Source organism: Anas platyrhynchos, chromosome 15 (assembly GCF_047663525.1).
Source record: "Anas platyrhynchos isolate ZD024472 breed Pekin duck chromosome 15, IASCAAS_PekinDuck_T2T, whole genome shotgun sequence".
Taxonomy (NCBI): Eukaryota; Metazoa; Chordata; class Aves; order Anseriformes; family Anatidae; genus Anas; species Anas platyrhynchos.
In genome coordinates this window covers 20,055,318-20,074,599 of record NC_092601.1, presented here as the reverse complement: position 1 = coordinate 20,074,599, position 19,282 = coordinate 20,055,318, and the positions used below count along the sequence as shown (strand labels likewise).

At 39.7% G+C, this 19,282-nt stretch overlaps 1 protein-coding gene and 1 long non-coding RNA gene across 3 annotated transcripts; one reads left to right on the top strand and one right to left on the bottom strand.

The window, feature by feature from the left end:
• Positions 1-1,837: 1,837 nt before the first annotated feature.
• Positions 1,838-19,281, bottom strand: UBE2I (ubiquitin conjugating enzyme E2 I). Of its 2 annotated transcripts, none has more exons than XM_027469122.3 (7): positions 19,142-19,281; positions 13,461-13,539; positions 13,157-13,240; positions 7,608-7,680; positions 5,915-6,024; positions 5,582-5,661; positions 1,838-2,497 (listed from the first exon to the last, which is right to left on the bottom strand). In XM_027469122.3, exons 2-7 carry the CDS (start codon positions 13,524-13,526, stop codon positions 2,434-2,436), a joined length of 477 nt encoding a protein of 158 aa, XP_027324923.1. In that variant the 5' UTR covers positions 13,527-13,539; positions 19,142-19,281; the 3' UTR covers positions 1,838-2,433. The 2 variants fall into 2 exon arrangements, with proteins under 2 accessions (XP_027324923.1, XP_027324922.1); XM_027469121.3 differs by having other exon boundaries at positions 18,783-19,239.
• LOC119718459 (uncharacterized) lies at positions 6,254-16,783 on the top strand. Its single transcript, XR_005269595.2, has 2 exons — positions 6,254-6,572; positions 6,919-16,783. It is a non-coding gene; the product is annotated as an uncharacterized lncRNA (long non-coding RNA).
• Position 19,282: the final 1 nt, after the last annotated feature.

The following is a 19,282-nucleotide window of genomic DNA, read 5'->3' as shown; positions in this document are numbered from 1 at the left end:
TGTTTATGGAATGATTACATTAAGGTTGCAAAGCTTAGTTACGTAAGTAAAAACTCATAACGAATGGTTCTGGTGAGTGATTTAGAGGTATTACTTCTAGCTACTCATGCATTGTAGAAAACAGTTCTAATTTCTGAAGTATATCTTAGCTGGAAAACACAACTAAGTTGTTGCCCTGTTCTGAGCATCTACCACTTAAGAAACCTTACTTGTTTTTGCAGGCTTAAGCCTGCTATATACATTTCAACTACTTCATCTAGGATATTTAGGATAAACAAAACGCCTAAAAGGAAAAATGCTTCCTCAAATAGTTTTAAAACCTCAGTATGTCTTTTCAGTAACATTGTTAGTTTTTAATTTACTCAGCTATAAGCAGTCCCAAGCAACATACACTTGAACATTTCATATTCATAAATTTGCCGTAAAATTTCAGATAGCATTGTTGAACATGCCATCTGACTGCATTTGCATTACTTGAAATAGCTCTTAGTCACAAGTGTACATTGACCCTTAAAGATCTGAGTACGAGACTCAAATTAGCACTAGTATCTTTGTTCACTTCTCCATATGCTTGTTTATTTATATAGTGAAAGTGGAGCTGTTAGCAGATGTATCCTGGTTTCTGTACATTTAAATAGAATACTCTGAGTATCCTGAACCACAAGTGGAACTTAATCTTAGGTTTAAGATTTTAAACCTAAACTCCATGAATGCTTCAGCAGAATTGAATATACTAAGGACAGTCCATATTACCTTTGCATATGCAACTTCTTCAAGCCACAGCAAGATTTTCATCTGTTACTACAGATGAAATTCTAGCTCTCCTGGACGATACAACTCAGAGTTACGTCAGCAGTTTTAATAGTACAAATATTGTTTCCCTTCAAAAAGAAGTTCAAGTCAATAAATCTAACACAGAATCTCTTCCTTTAGCAGTTCCTCGACTTTCCCACCCCAGTTTCCCAAATGAGATGTTGCAACAAGGACTTCTAGATAGCAAAAAGGAAGCAATCAATTTTTTTTTAAAGGACCAGGAATAATGCAAGTGTGCTAACTACTCTCATTCGAGGGAGCGCTGTCATTTTACAGAGCTCTCACAATCAGATGCAGACAAATACAGCAGATCTAAAAGAAGGGCTGTATCACACTTAAGGTAACTCGAGTCTCTAGTAGTAACCAGTTTTTAATAAAAGAAGCACTGAAAAAGCTACAGCTCAGATGGAACAAAGCTCTTCATACTTCATTTTTTTTTCCAGAATTATTCCGACTAAAAATACAATAAAAAAAAGAGTCAAGTTTAATAGAGGGCATATCAACTTAACATACATGAAAAATAACTTACATAATTTAACTGATTTTCTTTACAGAAGGAAACTAATAGCATAGAGCACATCCTTTTCCTAAAACCTATATACATTGACACATGGAAGAAGGCACAGAGGTATTTCTGATGATTAAGTATTTAAAATCCCCAGATGCTCTTTGTCCCTGTACGTTCCCTGGACAGTTCCTATTATTGTTCATGTTAAAATATGCTCTTGATATTTTATATTAAAGTGGTTATACCAGTATGTCAATCCCATCATGTATAGTATGCAATTGGTGTCTAGCAAGTCACACAATTCTATATGCTGTTTAAGGAACTGTTAGTGTGTGGAACAGCTGTGAATAATCATGATTTAGGGCCCAAAGACAAGACCATACTTGTGTCAGGGGTAGGGAGGCAGAAAATGAGGGCAACATCTGAGAAGTACAGCATCACAGACCTTAAAAACTGATTTGTGTTCACAGCCATTTAAATGGCAGTCTTAATTTTAATGAAGATAATGAAACAAAGCCCTTTATATAAACAGTTTATTTACTCTAAACAGCAACACAGACAGAACGCCATATAAACACAAAGGAAGTGATGCAGAATAAGGATGCTGGCTGACTTTGGATCTCAGAGGCTCTTAAGCAATAACAACCTAGTTTCTGAAAGATAGAAAAACAAATTCAGGGAGGGAAGGGGGTGGAGGGCATGATTTTTTTCTCATACAGCCAGCTAAAGGCTAAATATAGTTCTAACATTTTAAAGCATGCCTGCATCAGATAGCAAAGTAACTAAAGATACTAGTGAATTTATAGAAGTATAAAAGTTTATAATTTTACAGCAGTTGAAATACTGACATCAATATTAAAATAAAAGCAAGTTTTACATAACAATCAAAAATACAAAAGACTGAAGGAAGAGACCCTGTATGAAAAAACTGGGGGCAATTCAGCAAATTTAGAACTGTATACAAGTGGCGAATATGGAAAATGGCACACATACAACCCCCTCCCTTAAGTGGATATTAATTGTACATAGCAACATTAGATTTTGCAAAAGTTTTGTAAACAAGTTCTTGCCAAACCAATCCCTTCCTTTTTAAGATGCTGCATGACAGATGCTTATGATGGTGCAAACTTCTTGGCTTGTGCTCGAACCCTCTTTTCATATTCCACTCTGTTTTGGCTGAATAGAAGAAAGAGAAAGGGCAATTAAAGCTTGAGAAATCAGAGACTGTATTGCAAAGTTACTTTTCTTCCATTTCATTTCAATGTGAAATGAAGCCATTGCTGAAGACAAAAGCATTAAATAGGAATTCACTGAAGACCACAATATATACATTAAAGACTTTCCTGGAACATTACTCCAACAATTTCATTTGGAGGGAAGTCGGGTTCTGTTTAACTAGTTACTGCACAAACTTCATGCCATACCAATCATTTGGCAACAGATGAAATACAGATTGAACTATCTGTATGCATCAGGTTTGTGCCTGCTTTCTCTTGTGGTCAGCAATACCTTACCTGCATTCTTACTCATCAACATAGTTTCCACCTGTGGTCATTAACAAATTCCAGTTTTCCAAGAGGATAAACTGGTTGATGAGATCAATGTAATAACAGCTGATGGAATATGATTTTGAACTTTATCTCACCTATCTTGAGAGAAGGGAAGCGCTGGTCTTTTAAGAAAGGGGAAAATGATAATGACAGTTTCAGCCTTTATCTCTGCAGACTCCAACTCAGAGGGTTAAGTTTTTCCTAACCTTTGCGGGGGGGGGGGGGGGAATCCACATTTTGAAAAAAAGCACCACAGTTCACTACAGGTAGCATAATTACTATAGATTGATTGAACAAGCAGTTACTACTTCAAGGAACTATGTACAATAAAGCCTCATTGTGTACACAGAAAAAAGGCAACTTTGTTGTTTTCCATACTTAGGCCAACACAGGATAACAACTTAATAGATCATTCACTTGCATTTAACACCCAATACTGACAGCTATGTGTTAGCTGTCAAAATACTTTGTATTAGCTGTCCAAAGCACCAACCAAGAGCTAAACAAAAAATTGTTATCATTACTTTTTTGCCAAAGTTAGTTCAGAGCAACTAGATTTTTCAGGCAGCCTTTCAGTGAAAGCTTAACCTGCTTTCAGCTACAAAGGCTTGCCAATGTCTGAAAATACAGCATCTTCTTTTTATACACAAATTTACAAGCTTCATTCTACATTTTTTTTCTTTACGTTATACTGCACTGTCAGATGAAAACACAGCCTAGATCTTAAGTCTCCCACTCAGAGTATCCAAACAAAACAATGCCTTCCATAGTAGACTGCATGCCTACTGGAGAGGAGGAGGTAGCTTAGCTCATTAAGAGTGCTGAAGTTACAGCACAACAGCACCAAAGCAATCCTGAGGAGAACAAGTCTAAGTATTATTTTGTACACAGTTTATTCTTGAAGTTCGACAACTTGACTAAAAGACATACTTGAACAACACTGCACCTTCCCCAGTATTTCACCATTCCAAATTACAGATGTGCAAACAATTTTGCTTTGTTAACAAATTTCTTTTAACAAAAAGAAATTGCTTTTAACAATTTCTCATTAAGTAGCAATGAGTCACACTATGGGCTGCAGAAATACAGCAACCTGCTGAAATGCTATGCATGTCCAATGACAATAAAAGATAAACCAGAGAGTACACGTCTGAAATAAACTGCAAAGCATGCATAAGAATTTATTCTCAATAGATGTAGATTTTTTTCCCTAGAAGCACTTACAGAATTAAAAGTTTTAAAATTGTATTATTTTTATTTTATCACATTCAGCAGATCTTGCTTTTGGAGAGTGGCTTGTATAGAAACAGGTTGAGAAGCACAGTGCTTGACTACTATCCTGAGAGCCTTAGTGCAACAACAAACAGCAGCTTATACATGACCTTTCCACCCGCCCCAATCTTTTTTTCCCCCCTACTTAAAGCAAAGTCAGCTTAAAGCTTATGCACGCGGGAACTGGTCTTTATTTCCTGTGAACTACTGCACACTTAAAACAGTACTGATTAGCACTAACTAGTCATCAAGGTAAAAATCAAGAGCCTGTCTCTGCAGTCTCTGTAATAAAGCAAAAACAAGACTAGCAGAGATTCCTTCACATATATACATGAAGGAAAGTATAAAGATGAGACATAGCCTATACATAGTTTTATGGAAGCATACTTATTCCTGTACCAGATTTCCTCAGACTATTCTTTCTTTTCCTAGAGGAGAAAAAAAAGTGGTGGGGCTGCCTCATCATTACTTGCTCCCAAAGGAGCCTTCCATCCATCCTTCATCTGCATGCAGTCCCATCCAGTCTTCAGTAGATCCTAAAGAATAACCTTGAGTGAAGTCTGTAATTAACTGCAGACACTATCCACCCCTATGCTTCCTTTTCACTAGGGTCCTGTAACAGAAGATTTTGACATGATATTTTATGAGACTTCACATATGCAAGCTGTTTTTCCAAACTTGGCACCCTTCTGAAGATTTGTTCTTCTGTCCAGAATGGTAATCATGCTTTCCCATTGGTCATTATTTCAGTAGCTGTCAGTACCAAAAGCATTTGTTTAGAGTTTGTTGCTCTTTTAAAGATTATGAGTCAGTCATCCATTTTTAATGGGAGGAAAATTTTAAGATTAGTCTAAAAAGAGTAGGTTTTAGTTCACAAATTTTTATTCTAAGGCTACAGGCTTTCTGTACTTTTTGAAACTATTCTTTTTGAACATTCATTTTCACAAAATGCCACAAGTTCCTTACAGCAATCACAGTAGCTCTTCTTCATCCTTCAGGCACAAGTGCTTATAGGTACACATTGCTGGATAGGCATGAATTATTTCTGTACTGATCAATGGAACTTGTCAGCTAATCCACTCAACCTTCTCTCTATCACCGGTCTCATTACATCATTATGTTTCACCACTACTCGTCAGTTAGCGTTTAATGTAAAGGAATTAATGTTGGGCTAGAACCAAGATGAAAGTCATGGTCCAACTGAATGTCTTCATGCTTTTGTGCTGTTGTCATACTATTAAAAGGCCTGTTAGCCTATTAACTGTGAAGCTACTGCTTTGCTTAAGCTTAGCATAAGCTATGCATCTCCGCAGGATACACTCATGCAGGCAAGAAAAATCCCTTGATCATTCCTGTAAACATCTGCACGTTATACTATTAGCAATAGACAGCTATAGGTAACATGGCAACTTTCAAGCTGACACACAAAGATACTTACCAGTAAATTGTGTAAGCCTCTGCTTGAGCTGGGTCTTGAATATTTGGTTCATTTAGAAGTTCTTGTATGCCTAACAAGATCTGTGGAGGAAGGTATAGATATAATGCAGGCACAGACATTATAAGAGATGTACCACACAGGAAAAAAAACACTCTTGGAAGAAAGGGACTACAGACTTACTAGTTACTTTCTACAGTTACAGACTTACTAAGTTTCTACTAAGTTAGAAAGTAACTAACTACAGAAACACACAGTGAACATTTTACATTCATGTAAGATAAGCAGGCAGAGCAAGTATGAAGGTTAAGTATACACATATGTACAATTAATGACCTGTTTAATTGTGATTGCTGGCCTCCAGTCCTTGTCCTCCTCTAAGATGGAGAGACACACTGTGCCTGAAGGATACACGTTTGGGTGGAATAATGGTGGCTCAAATTTACCTGAAGAAAAAGAGAGTTACTTGCATGCAGAGCTAAGGTTATTATCAGACAGTTGGTTTAAACCATCAGTGTAAAGAACTGGCCAAAGAAACACACTTCTCTCTGACCCTGTTCCCCTTCTATACCCCCCAACTCACCCACCCGCCCACCACCCAAAAAGCCTGACATTTCTGGAGCTATTGATACAGTTTGCTTCTTGGCTCACTTGTACCTAAATCAAGTACTCTATCATGACTGTGTTATCAGTCCAGAAACTTTAACTGTATCACTGTGACCAGTAATATCTTCATTTAGAAATGAAAATTGACAGTCTGTAGTAGCTTCACAAAGAGCTTGTTAAACCTTTCCTGTATTTATAGCTACATATATTGTTGTATAAAGAAAAGATAATGCTGTTCACTCACCTACTTCCCCCTCACTTTAGGATACTGTTTTCCATACAAAGAAGAACAAGTTTCTAGCATATTTTTCCCCAGTTTCGCTTTACGTATAACCAACATGCACTGAACAAGAAGAACCAAGTCTAAGTTGCAAGACCAACTGAGGAGGTGCAGTTTTCCTTCTGACAATCTCTAATCTGTCATTTCTTCAATCTATGCATAACTTAAATGCAACAGCTAACATTTCATGTACTGCTAAGCAAGTGTTCATTACATTATTTTAGTGCAATTTTCTAATCCATCTTATATCACAAATATGTTTTGCTTATCAGCTGCTCAATGAAGTTCAGTAGGAATGCATAAGCAGCATTAGTAATGAGTCCTACCAGTCATAAATACGTATTATTTTAAGGCATGACAATTCATTTAACACTTGCAGAGCATGCTAGTTGCACACAAATTAAATATTTTCTAGTTAAAAGGTGTATTTCCTCTTTTGTCCACTTGTATTTAGGTGGCAACAAACCCAAGTAGCCAAAACGACTGATAGAGCTGAAACACTAATGAAGGACAGTCAAAAAGAGATGTTTAAGCATTTCCATTGATTTAAGAGGGTAGCCAAATCAAGAACCAAAAAACTGGACAAGGCAAGAAATGTTTTCATATTTCTGAAATGCGCAAGTTTGAGGTAAGTTTTAGAAGGTTCCTTATCCTAACAGGAAAAACATCTGAGTATCCACTGTACATCAGCTTAGAAAAATAACAGATCTGTTTGCTCTATATTTAGAGCAAACGGATGAAAAGGTTATAGTTCAGGGAAATATTTTTTCCCTGAGTTCTCAGCTTAGAAGACTAACTTTACAGCAAGAAAGTGCCTAAACACCCCCCCCCCAAAGGATTTAGACTAACCATGCCTACTTATTACTTTCTAAAATGTTGATCTAGTGAACACTTCAATTGGTGCTTTTGTCAAATTTTGAAACCCAAACAGTACTTCCCCCCTCTCTTCTTGATGGTGTTATATCAAGCACTTGGCTCAGTTGGTCACAGTTTTCTAAATGCAAAGTAGAGAATAAGGGGGGAAAAATAACAAAAAATTGTCAGTAAGAAAAAAAAAAATCAAAAGAAATCACAACCATTCGTACAACTTCATGGACTAGCTTAATATGGTTCTACTTGGCATACAATTGTCATTTTTCTTACATTTTGGGGGTGAAGAAGGGTAGTCATCCTTGAAAAGCATCCGTAGTTTAAATAAGCCTCCTTCCCATGGTGTCTATAAAAGAAGTTAAGGTAGAGTTTTGATTACTGCAAAGAAAAGTCAAACGGTTTCCGAGCCAAAACATAAGACACTTTCTTCTACACTGGAGGAAAACAACTGTCCCATATGATAGTATGCTGCCTACACTGACATGAGTTATCCCACTGACACAACAAGTTAAAAAAAAAAAAAAAAAAAAAAAAAAGCTTTTCCACTTCTTCACAGCCTCAAAGTGGTACTAAGACACCAATAGATCTGATAAAAAAATGAATTCCATATACAAGTATAAAGCATGTAAGAAACAGAATATTTAAAAGTTCTAAATTGTATGCATGTAACAAGGGAGACATTATATGCCCACTTAAACCAAGTCTGAGAAGATAGGATACGTATATACCCCTTAAGCAGCTGAATAAAAATGGCTTCTATTTTGCCAATATATTTGCTCAACAAAATGTGGGCAAAACAATAGAGAGCACTGTAGTATTGCTACAATTAAGGTGAGATTTACTAGTCTAAATTAATCTGCTTGTATTTGGTAGCATGTAGCTTTGCAGATTACATTTTTCTGAAGTTCCAAGAAGTTATCAGAAATCAAGAGCTTTGAAAAAAGCAATTCCTGTGCTACACAGATGACTAGGTAAAACAGCACTACTCAGTAGGGTCATCTAAGAAACTAAAAACACCTAGGAAAAGACAAAAAGCACATCTCAAATATATCACTCCTTGCCATCTTACTTGAAGAAAAAAAAAAAAAAAAAAAAAGGAGAAAAGCCCTTTACTGACAAACTGATTTCTGGTAAGAAGTGTAGATATACAGAAAAGTTCTTTATAGATGTAAAATTCAGACCATTTCTCCATGAACTGCCCTTGCTATCGGATTACTGAAAGGGAAGTACATGCTGGGTTGTTCTTAACAGGCAAACTGGAGTCGAGATGGTCTTGCATCTTATCAAAGTAAATGATTAAATCTCAGCCTCAGGTACAGACAGGTATGACTGAAGACCACCTTAGGAGGAAATACCCAATTCTTCCCTACCTGAATTAAATGCTTTTTCCTGGAGAAGAAAAAAGGAAAGCTCTGCACAGTAAGTAACAGCAAAAATGTAAAGATTTGAGTTAGAATGTGAAAAAAAATTGTGTTAGAGAATACTAAGGAAGCTGTTTTTAGAAGTGAATGGGTTCGATTACATTTGATATATTTAAAGAAATGGTTCTGAACAGTCAGTTGTCATCAACTGGTAATATCTAGTCTCTGTAACTTCTCAGAAGAGACTAACCTGTCAGTTTTTTAGAAGACTAGAAAGGATAAACTTTTATTTTGTTTGCTTTCAGTCTTACAACAGACAAGTTCAGTTGGAAGAAACCTACAAAGGTCAAATCCACCTGCACGACCATTTCAGGGCTAAACTAAAGTTAAAGCACATTGAGGGCACCGTCCAAATGCCTCCTGAATGCTGACAAGCATGAGGCAACAACCACCCCTCCAGGAAGCCTGTTGCACAGTTTGACCACCCTCATGACAAAGAATTTTTTTTTAACGTCTGACGCTCCCCTGGCACAGCTCTGTGCCGTTCCCATGTGTCCTTGCCAGTTCCCAGGGAGAAGAGGTCTGCACCTCCCCTCCGCAGGAAGCTGCAGAGAGCAACAAGGTTGTCTCTAAACCTCCTTTTCTCCAGACTAGACAACCAAGTGTTCTCAAACTCTCCTCGCAGCCCTTTTAACAGCTTTGTTGCCCTCCTCTGGATGCTTTCAAGTATCTCAGTATCATTTTTATACTGTGGAGCCCGAAATTGTATGCAATACCCAAGGTGAAGCCACACCAACACTAAACATAGGAGAATCACCTCTTCTGACCACCAGGCTATGCTGTGCTTAATGCACCCCAACATGCAGTTTGCCCTCTTGGCTGCCGGGGCATGCTGCTGATTTATGTGGAGCCCGCTGTCCATCAGCACCCCCAGATCCCTTTTCTGCATAGCTTCTCTTCACTCATCTCCCAGCTTGTACCCCTGTCCAGCATTACTCCATCTCAAGTGCAGAACCCAGCATTTACTTTTAACCTCTTCTTGCTGTTGACATACTCAAGAACTTTTTTTTTTTTTTTTTGTGGTATGATACCACACTGGCTAGCACTGAGCTTTAGCTTTTCTTGTTTTCTCCCTGCAGATGTGAACTGCAGCTCTGTGTTCTCCCTGTGAAGCCAGACCTTGTTTCCAAGTCACATTTTAGCCCACTTAGTCACTTTAGTCACTTTTTAGCCCAAGATCCAGGAAGAGTTCCCTGTTCGGCCAGGCTTGTCTTCTGACCCATTTACTCATCTTGTGGCAGAGTGGGACTGCCCATTCCGGAGTCTATAAAAGGTAGTTCTTGAAAAGCAACCAGCTCTCGTGGACCCCCAAATTCTAGAGCCAATTCCAAAGGGACACTGTTAAATTAGTTCCCTGACAAGCTTAAAATTTCCTTTCTTAAAGTCCAGGGTGGCAACTCTTCAGACCTTTTTTCTTCTTATACCAAAATTTTCAATTCAACTATTTCACGATCATTGTGTACAAGCGAGCCATCTACCACACATCTCCTACAAGGCCTTTCCTATTCTTGAACAACAGATCCAGGAAGGCTAGTTGGCTCCCGCAGTACTTGTGACAGGAAGTCATCGTTAGCATATTTCAGGAATTTTCCAGACTTATTTGTCATGGTAATATGACATTCCCAGTTTATGTATTGGAAGTTGAAGTGTCCCATACGGATGAGGGCAACCAATCCAGATGTTCCTCTAACTGCCTAAAAAATAGCTCATTTGTGCCATCATCCTTGGTAAACAGACACCCATGACAATATCTGCTTTGCTATAAGTCCTCTTAATAATCACCCAGAGCCTCTCTATGGAATCATCCCTGAAGACAAAGGGCCTAATCCCTTCCCTACTACAAACGCAACACACCCACCTTGCCTGCCCTGCCTATCCGTCCGTAACAACCAATAGCTCTCCATTCCAGCACACCAGTCATGGGATACATCCCATCAAGTCCCACTAATACCAACAATATACTCCAGAAAAAGACCAAAGCTTCCAGTTCATCCTGTTTGTTCCTCATATTGATGTGTTGGTATAAAAGCATTTCAGGTGTGCTCCTGAACCTGTAGTGCTCCCCAGAGCAGCAGAGATACTCCCATCAGCCATGCCACCCTCAGACAGTGCTTTATCCCTTCGCTTAATCTCAGTGGTATGCCCCTCAGGGGTATCCCCCTCCCCCACCGATCCTAGTTTAAAGCCCTCTCAATCAGTCTTGAGAAAAGATAAGTGGCTTTTAACAAACAGTTCAACTACAACAGAAGAACAGACAGTCAACAAACAAGTTGACTGCCTTTCTCATAGAGCAACACACCTTACAGCTGTAAGATAGCAGATACTCAAAGGCCATACTAAAATAACAACAGTAGGCATGCAGTATCATCTAGATCTTCCTGCATTACTGGACCAGTTACACATATAATTTTCAAGTCAGATTCTAGGTAGAAGTGATTTGCTGTCAGAAAAGAGAGTGAATGGAGATCTCCAACCTAGCACTAATACCACTACAATTTTTTGAAGGGATGCAAGACACGCACTCCTGATGGCTCTTGTACAGGAGACATTTCTTGCCCTTTTTCACTACTACATATACTTTCCTCGTAACCCCACACGCTGTCCATGTGCCCAAATCTGTCATACAATTGGTTAGAGACCCTCAGACGCGCATCCAGCCAGCCAGCAACTGGCCACTGCCCAAAGCTCATCTTTAACACTGTAGAAAATTTATCTCAACCTTGCTTAAGTTTTTGTTTCTACCACTTGTTTCCTCATTATCTCTAATTCAGGGACGTGTGAAACAGCACGAAGCCACCTGCAAATTCCTTTCCCACAATTTTTCATCTGGCTGATGAGAAAGCATAATGGTGGTTTCATCCATTCTATTGTCTGAGGGGAAACAGCTGCAGTACAGCGTGCCTCCAAACAGAAAGGCGATATACAGCAACTGTTTTTTTCCTGGTAGAGATGAGCAGTGTATACTGCTTCTTGCTGAAGAAATGACATTTTCACTTGAGTAAAAGACCCATTTTTTTAAAATTAGATCCCTATCAGAAATTACATGAATCTAACTGATACATTCCTAAGGAAAGCATTTCCTAGGAGGCAAGAAGTTGGTTTTAAGGGTTTTGTTTACTTTTTTGCAGTTTACAAAGCTTCAAAACATTAGTATGTAAAATTCTCATGCCATAAGCTTTCATAAGTATTTAAAGGTGACATAAGGTACATAACTATCCACTATGAGGAATACTCTTGTTTTAGCAGAACATAATGGAATGAGGTTTTCCTTATACTGCTAAGTTTTATTTATTTATTTATTTATTTATTTTTAGGTACTTCAAGAACTACCTTGAGTTAGGCATTTTTCAAGAGTCAAACAAAAAAGCAGATGTGTTATGCAGACATCTATCAACTTACTGAGCTAAGTTATATCCTTAGCAGTAATATCATGTTCAGCATTAAACTAACTGAGGCAATAGTATGGAATCTGCATGTTTTGGTAACGAAGAAAGGAGATCTTAAGGGAACATAAGCAAGCCAGCCAGAAGTAGCAGTAGACCAGGCAAAGCAACAGTCCTCGTATATCCAATGCAAGACACCAAAGATGCAAAAAGAATGAAAAGAAAGTAATTAAAAGCATTATCCCAGAAGATCAAAATGCATCCAGTGAATTCAAGAATAATGTCTCCTTGCTAAATAACTTGTGAAAAAAAAAAAAAAAAAAAAGAAAAAAAAAAGAGAAACAAAATCCTGCTCAGACTAAGTTATACTGGTACTATACAAATCAAAAAAGCCTCAAGCATTAATAATTATCTCCACATAAAGGTTTGTGTTAGTCTCATCTGCTAGAACCAGACCAAACTGATTAAAATAACAAGGTCAAAGAAAAAAGTCCAGGACTATTTATTTTTTTAGGAGAAACACAAATGAAATCAGATCAAAAGAAACTATTTTAGAAAATTCTATTCTTATTTCCCTAATATAAAATGGGAAGACTACACAGAACTGAAGACATTTAGTTTTCACGCTAGCAACTATTATTTTCCATGAAATTCAAGAAGTTGAAAACTGCTACTGTGTAGCACTTCTGTAGGACTGAAGAATCTCACTATTTATCAGGCAAAAAAGGTACTGGCTGTTAACCAGCAGAAGCAATCATTGCTTTAGGGTTTACACCATTGTTTATCTCAAGTGTGTTCCACTCAAATTCTTGAGAGGAATGTGTAAGAATCCTGTTTCTTAAGGTGAACAGTGCCAACAGCTGAACAGGCTCATGGTGTATTTTGTCCTACAGTATGATCCACGCATTTACATTAAACTATGTTTAAGTTATATTCCTATAGTCCTCAGCATAATATACCAGCAGGCTTATGAGAGTTTTCAGCATAAGCGAAAAATTAGGACAACAGTAAGTCTTACCCCTTTCTTTCCTGGAATAGCACACTCCCAGTTCATTAGATTCATTGTGCCATCTGGATTTTTTGTAGGTACTGCTACAAATCCCTGAAAAAAGGCAAGGGAAAAAAAAAAAAAAAAAGAATTTCAGAAGAAACTTACAATACTTTATGACACATTTGCTCCTTACACAAAGTTATTCCTTTGTGCACAATGTAGTTTTAAGGAGCTTATTTAAAAAATAAAGTAACATGTCAGGGAAAGAAATCATCATAACATGAAAACAGCAGCAATAGTCAGAAAGTTAACAGAATTTATATATACTTACAAATGGATGATCTTTTCTCCAGGCTTTTCTCTCCTGTGCAAGTCTACTGAGAGCTATGCCAGACATATTTAGAGTCCCTCTAAAACAAAAATGATTGCTTTTAGTATAACCTTTTATTTACAATGTAAATAACATATTATGTTCTCTTTAAAAGCTCTGATCACTCAGGAATTCCTTTGGCCTTCAATTCTCAGTACTGTGCAAAAATGTCTCTGCTACATTCTGCAGATATTAACATGGAGAATAATATTGACACCCCCACCCCCCATCCCCCCCAACAACCTCTTAGTTACTGGACCTGACAGAGCTTAAAATACAAGGTAGGCATAATATTTGAACCATGTTTTCAAGATGACTTTGACAATAGCTTGACAACAGTAACATTATTATTAATGGGAAAAGGGCTCACGTTTCCTACGTGTGACTAACAAACACATAACTACCTCCTTACTATATCACAAAGTTATGGCTTTCTTCTGTAGACAAACGCCTGCACTGTTCCTAATTCTCGCAAATAGGAGAATAAGAAATGTCAATTTTAGACCAAGCCCCTGCTAAAAGCCACAGTATTTATTAACATCACCTCGGTTTTACTGTTGTGTCATACATGTTGTATGATTTGTAAAAAGCAGCAGCAATAGACAGCAAGACAGAAATCAACTGGGGAAGAATCAGTGGCTCACTGATTCCTCAAGACAGGTCCTTAACTCCTGTATAAACTGAATAACCCTTGAGCATCTTCACCGCCTTCTTTACAGCTGAGCAAACAGTGACCAAGACTGCTGAAGAAATACATATAGCACAGGTCACTACTACAGATGACACAAGAACAGTTCTATACATGATGATTGCAATAGAGTGACACTCTCAAATTCGGGGAGGATTCCACATGGTCAAAAAAAAATCCAATGAAGGTTTCTAATCCTCCTTCCTACTGCACTTCTACCCGTTTTAGAGTTAATAATCGGTAGGTGTAGAGTTTTAGAACAGTTGGCCTGACTTCATACAACCACCAGAAGAGTAGTGCCCCTTCCACTAAACAAGCTCACAGAAATAGTGAAAGAAATATTACCACTGTTAGAGCAAATATAGAAACACTGATTAAGAATTATTAATACTACAGGATTGTTGCATATGTAGAGTTCTTGACCATACGAACAGTAGTTCAAAAAGGTCCTCGCTTTAAAATCTCACACTTAACTACTCATGCACATCTGTGATACCCTTTGAAGATTAGAATACAGTAGGCTTCCAGTGTAAGTACTTACACATCATCAAGAGTGGCATTGCAGCACAAGCACCTCAACTACAAGACCTTAAGAAACACCTCCCTTCCACTTTTTTCTTTCCCAAAGTCAGTTTTGCTTAGATGACTATAACCCATTATTTCAACTTCCAGCTAGCAATGTAATTTCTGCTAGAATTTAATTAAAATTAAAGCTTTTTAAAAAAAAGGACCATTAACAGGCCATGCAGTAAGCATGCACCAAGGGAAAAAAAAAAAAAAAAAAAAAAAACTACATTCCATCTAATATTCCCAACACATGCATCTGAATCTTGGTCTTGTCAGAAGATTTGTGGAACCTAGTCAACCCTAAAACTGTACATACCACTTCCATTCAGAAGCAGAAATGGAGTCACTGGAGAGATCATCAAAACAACAACAACAAAAAACTTTTCCCTCAGCCAAATTCTAAAGGGAGTAATTTTATTGCATGAGCTCATACCCTTACAACAAATCTAAATGAACTAGTAAGTACACGACATTTTCAGCTGTACTGTTAGCACCTTCTGATCCACTGTACTAACTTCACTATAATAATATGAAAAAATCAGTTGTGCCTATACGCCATTCAAATATTTGACAGTTTAGCAACTCAGATACCTTTTTCTGCAGGGAAACATATTATAGGATGCTTTCAAATAAATAAATCGTTTTTTCTGTGACTAAAAGACAATTAGATACACACCTGAGAGAAAATACTAACTTCTCAGAGGGCACAAGCCATCTATGTCCAAAAGAATAACAGCAAACTAATTTTTTCAGCAGAAGAAACTGAGTTTGAGCTCTGTATCGTGCTTGTTTTTGCAACTGGTTCTGCACTATATCATGCCCTGGTAAATTTAAGGATTTCTTCTGTTCTATAAAAGACCCTTCAAAATCTTGAGGCATTTGACTTAATTAAACACTGATCAGACAACACACCTTTTTTTTTCAGCGTATATTCCTTTCACAGATAACTTAGCAATAGGACAAGAGGAAATAGCCCAAGTTGCACCAGAAGAGGTTCAGTTTGGAAATCAGGAGACATTTCTTCTCAGAAAGACTATCTGGGTATTGGAACAAGTTGCCCAGGGAGGTGGTAGAGTCACTGCCCTTGGGGGGTGTTTAAGGAATGGTTTGATGTGGTACTTCGGGACATGGTTTAGTGGATGATATTGGTGGTAGGGGGATGGTTGGACCAGATGACCTTGGAGATCTTTTCCAACCTTAATGATTATATATGTAAATGCTTTGTTGTAATCAAAAAAGATAAAGTGTGCTATTTTAACTCTTCTGTACCTCAAGATGTAAAACCCCTTGAAGAAGGAGTTTTACACACCATTTCCTTCCCAAATGTAGTACCTTTGCATTCTCAATGTTTACCTTTCATTTCCTTGGTTGAAATGAAAATTTCTCTGCGCGCTCCCCCCCCCCCCCAAGTTGCACAAGAAATTAACTGTAATTATCAATTTCACAGCAGGATATATTTCACACAGGAATGGAGAGGGAAAGAGGGAGAAAAGAGGCATGTAAAAATAGTTCAGAGCTCTTATTTTGCAGCCTAGCTAAGTAGTTACAGGTAATATTAAGAAACATTTTGGCTCCAAGTCTAAATACTTCAACAGCAGGATTTATGAACTGTAACATACAGCATATTTTAGATGAAGAAAATTTCAGACTCATTTGCATTACTATACACCAAGTGGAACCTGTGACTTTAAAGTTCTGGACTTAAATGTCCAAATCTGAACAATCTATTAATGATTCAAATGTGATTAACTATGATATCTTAAGAGATGCTTGACAGAGATAAGCATTTATGTTTTCAGATTAGATTCCAAGTGCACATATTTATCCTACTTAGTATGGAGAAATGCCTACCTGGGGTCTCTCTTCTGCACTACTGTTGTTACATCATCTTAAAAAGGTCTAAAATAATTAGAATCATCATCGTTGGATAGAGAATGCTACAGACTTATTGTCTGCATTGTGCAAGCAAACATGATATGGTTTTAACCCTCTCTTTTCTTTTAAAAATAAATCCTGAATTGTGAGTCTAGGTTTTGTCATCTTGTCATTTCACTAAATTTCACAGCTTTTCTCCTGAATTACTTACCCTAAGACTGCAAAGAACTGCCAGCACAAAACAATGTGGAAGAGCAAACTATTAGTCATAGAGCTTGTCACCTTCTTTCTGACAAATATCAATGTATCTTACATGTAATAGGTCAGTGCCTGGCAAATCTCTTCAAAAAGTTCCACATGCATCAGTTAACCCTGACAAGAGCAGAGAAGCATCTAAAGCCTCTCATCACAAACTTACCAAGTACAAGAGAAAACAGAGATATTTCAAAAATGGAGATCCCACTAGTTAAAAATCCCCTCTAAAGTGAATCAATCCAAAAACGAGTTGTCAATACATACACTCTAGCAGGAATTCAGTAAAAACAAACAAAAAACTAGATATCTTATGCAAACTTCAGCTCTGCTTGCTGTAGCGTGACAGAGGATAAACAGAGTTTGATCATCTTGTTATATATATTTTTTGGTCTCACAAATTATGGTGTAGCTGGAAGGAGTGCAGTACTAACTGGGTGTTAAATTATTAAACACAAAGATATTCTCACTGTTATCTTCCTCAATTACTTATGTACATTTCCCCCCTCTTCCCTTTGAAAGAATTGTTTGCCCAAATATCTGTAGAAACTTATCTTTTTAAAGGCTCTTAGTTTTCTTTAATTTAGAATATCACAACTGATTTTCTTTTTTCTTCACGTGAGAAATTTACCCGGAACAAGCTGAACCGAAGTCCCAGAATACTGAACAGCTACATCACTGGAAAGAATATGAACGTCTAAACCAGAGGAAATTTATCAACTCTACCTTGCCACACAAATGTAAGAGGCTGCTCTTCACGTTTCATTTGGTTTTACTCACCTCCACACACACACACACACACACCAGGATTAAGAAGTGGCAATGCTCCTCGTACTGCTATCAACTCATTAGAAAACTGCCAGAAACTTCCAAGTCTACTCAGAAGCTTACCTCTGCTGCTCTTACTACTACTTGCTTTGGAAAAAAGAAGCAAACAAAACCAAAACACTAAGCCATCTCTATCTTCAGGTGTGTATATGGGGTCGTGTGTGCAAGAGAACTTACGTCTAAACAGAAAAAGCAAGTCTTGTACATAACAGTGTTCCTGTGCCCCTGTAACAACCCACGAGTATGGCTTTTGACAAGTCCCTAGATAACGAAGAATATGTTCTTATTCTATCAAAACAAACAAAAATTATTAAGATTGCTAGCCTCTCATTTTCACTTTACCGACTGCACGCAGACACTGGAAGAAATCCTATATTGGAACAGTTTGGCCCCAAACCGGACACCCTTAACTTCAGAAGGGCCGAGGAAACTACAGGATGAAGCTTAATCAAAGCACACCACCAGCTCTAGACTGATACAGAAAGTCTCCTCCTGCCTGCCGCAGGGAAATAGATAAAAGAGGCGGTACTAGTCCGAACGGCTACTAAAAGCGCAAGAACAACAAAAGGAGCCGCGCGGCAGGACGGCTCGGTAACAGACCGGCCGGGGACTTCGCCCAGAGGAGCTGCGGCAGGGCCGAGTGGCGCCTGCCCCTGCCGAGGGCCGCTGCTATCGCGAGCCCTCCAAGGAGGCCAGGGCAGCGTCCGAGGCCTGCACAGGGCACCCCGGCGCCCGCCCGCGGGCTCCCGGGCAAGCGGCTGTCGCGGCGCGGACCGCCTCGCGCGGGCCCGGTGGTGCCTGGAGCCCCCTCGCTGGCCGCGTCCCGGAGCGACCGAGACCTCCCCGAGCGGGCCGCAGGGCAGCGGGGGACGCGGAGCTCGCAGCGATGCGCCGGCGGGCCCGGCCGCGCGGCCGCAACAGGAGCCGCCCGGCCCGCACGCCCCGCGGCTGCCCGTCCCGCTGCGCCGAAGGCGGGGAGCGCCCGCCCAGGCCGCGCTCCCCCAGGGCCCGCGGCCGCCTCCGCGCCGCGCCAGGCCCCGCCGTCCCAGGCCCCTCGCCCGGCCAGGCCTCACCGTGATCGGCCGCGGCACCCGCGCGTGTCCCGGATCGAGGCGGCAGCGAGTGACCCGGATGTTCCCGACTCGGCTCCCCCCCTTTGTCTCTGGTCCGGAGTTTCCCTCCCTCTCTGCTCGGTGCGGAGCGCAGCGGCGAGGTTTGTCCCTCCGTCCGACCCGTCCGTGCCGCTGCGCCGGCGCGCTGTGACCCTGCCTGCGAGCCGTCCGCCGCGCTCTGCGCATCCTCGTGAAACAGGACCCGGAGGTTACCGGAACAACGCCTGAGCGGGGAGAGCAGCGGGGCTCTCCCAAGCCCTCTCTTCCTCGTGCCCCTCGGCTTCCACGAGCCCCCGTCGGGCAACCGAGCGGGTTTTTACCTCAGGCGCCGAGAGCCACCCGTGCCCTAAAACCGTCCGGTCTGGCGCAGGCAGCCGAGGCGGGTCTGGCAGGCTGCGCCTGCCCCGGGACACGCTCGAGCCCGGCGTGACCCCGCCCACTGTGCTCGGCCGGGGCTCTGA

What these genes read in the sequence shown, in the direction of transcription:
- UBE2I (XM_027469122.3), bottom strand. Translation starts at nt 13,526, where the DNA reads ATGTCTGGCATAGCTCTCAGTAGACTTGCACAGGAGAGAAAAGCCTGG. An exon ending in GGAGAAAAGATCATCCATTT is followed by an intron (nt 13,241 to 13,460) that starts GTAAGTATATAT and finishes GCCTTTTTTCAG; the next exon opens with GGATTTGTAGCAGTACCTAC. An exon ending in CAGCAATCACAATTAAACAG is followed by an intron (nt 5,662 to 5,914) that starts GTCATTAATTGT and finishes CTTCCTCCACAG; the next exon opens with ATCTTGTTAGGCATACAAGA.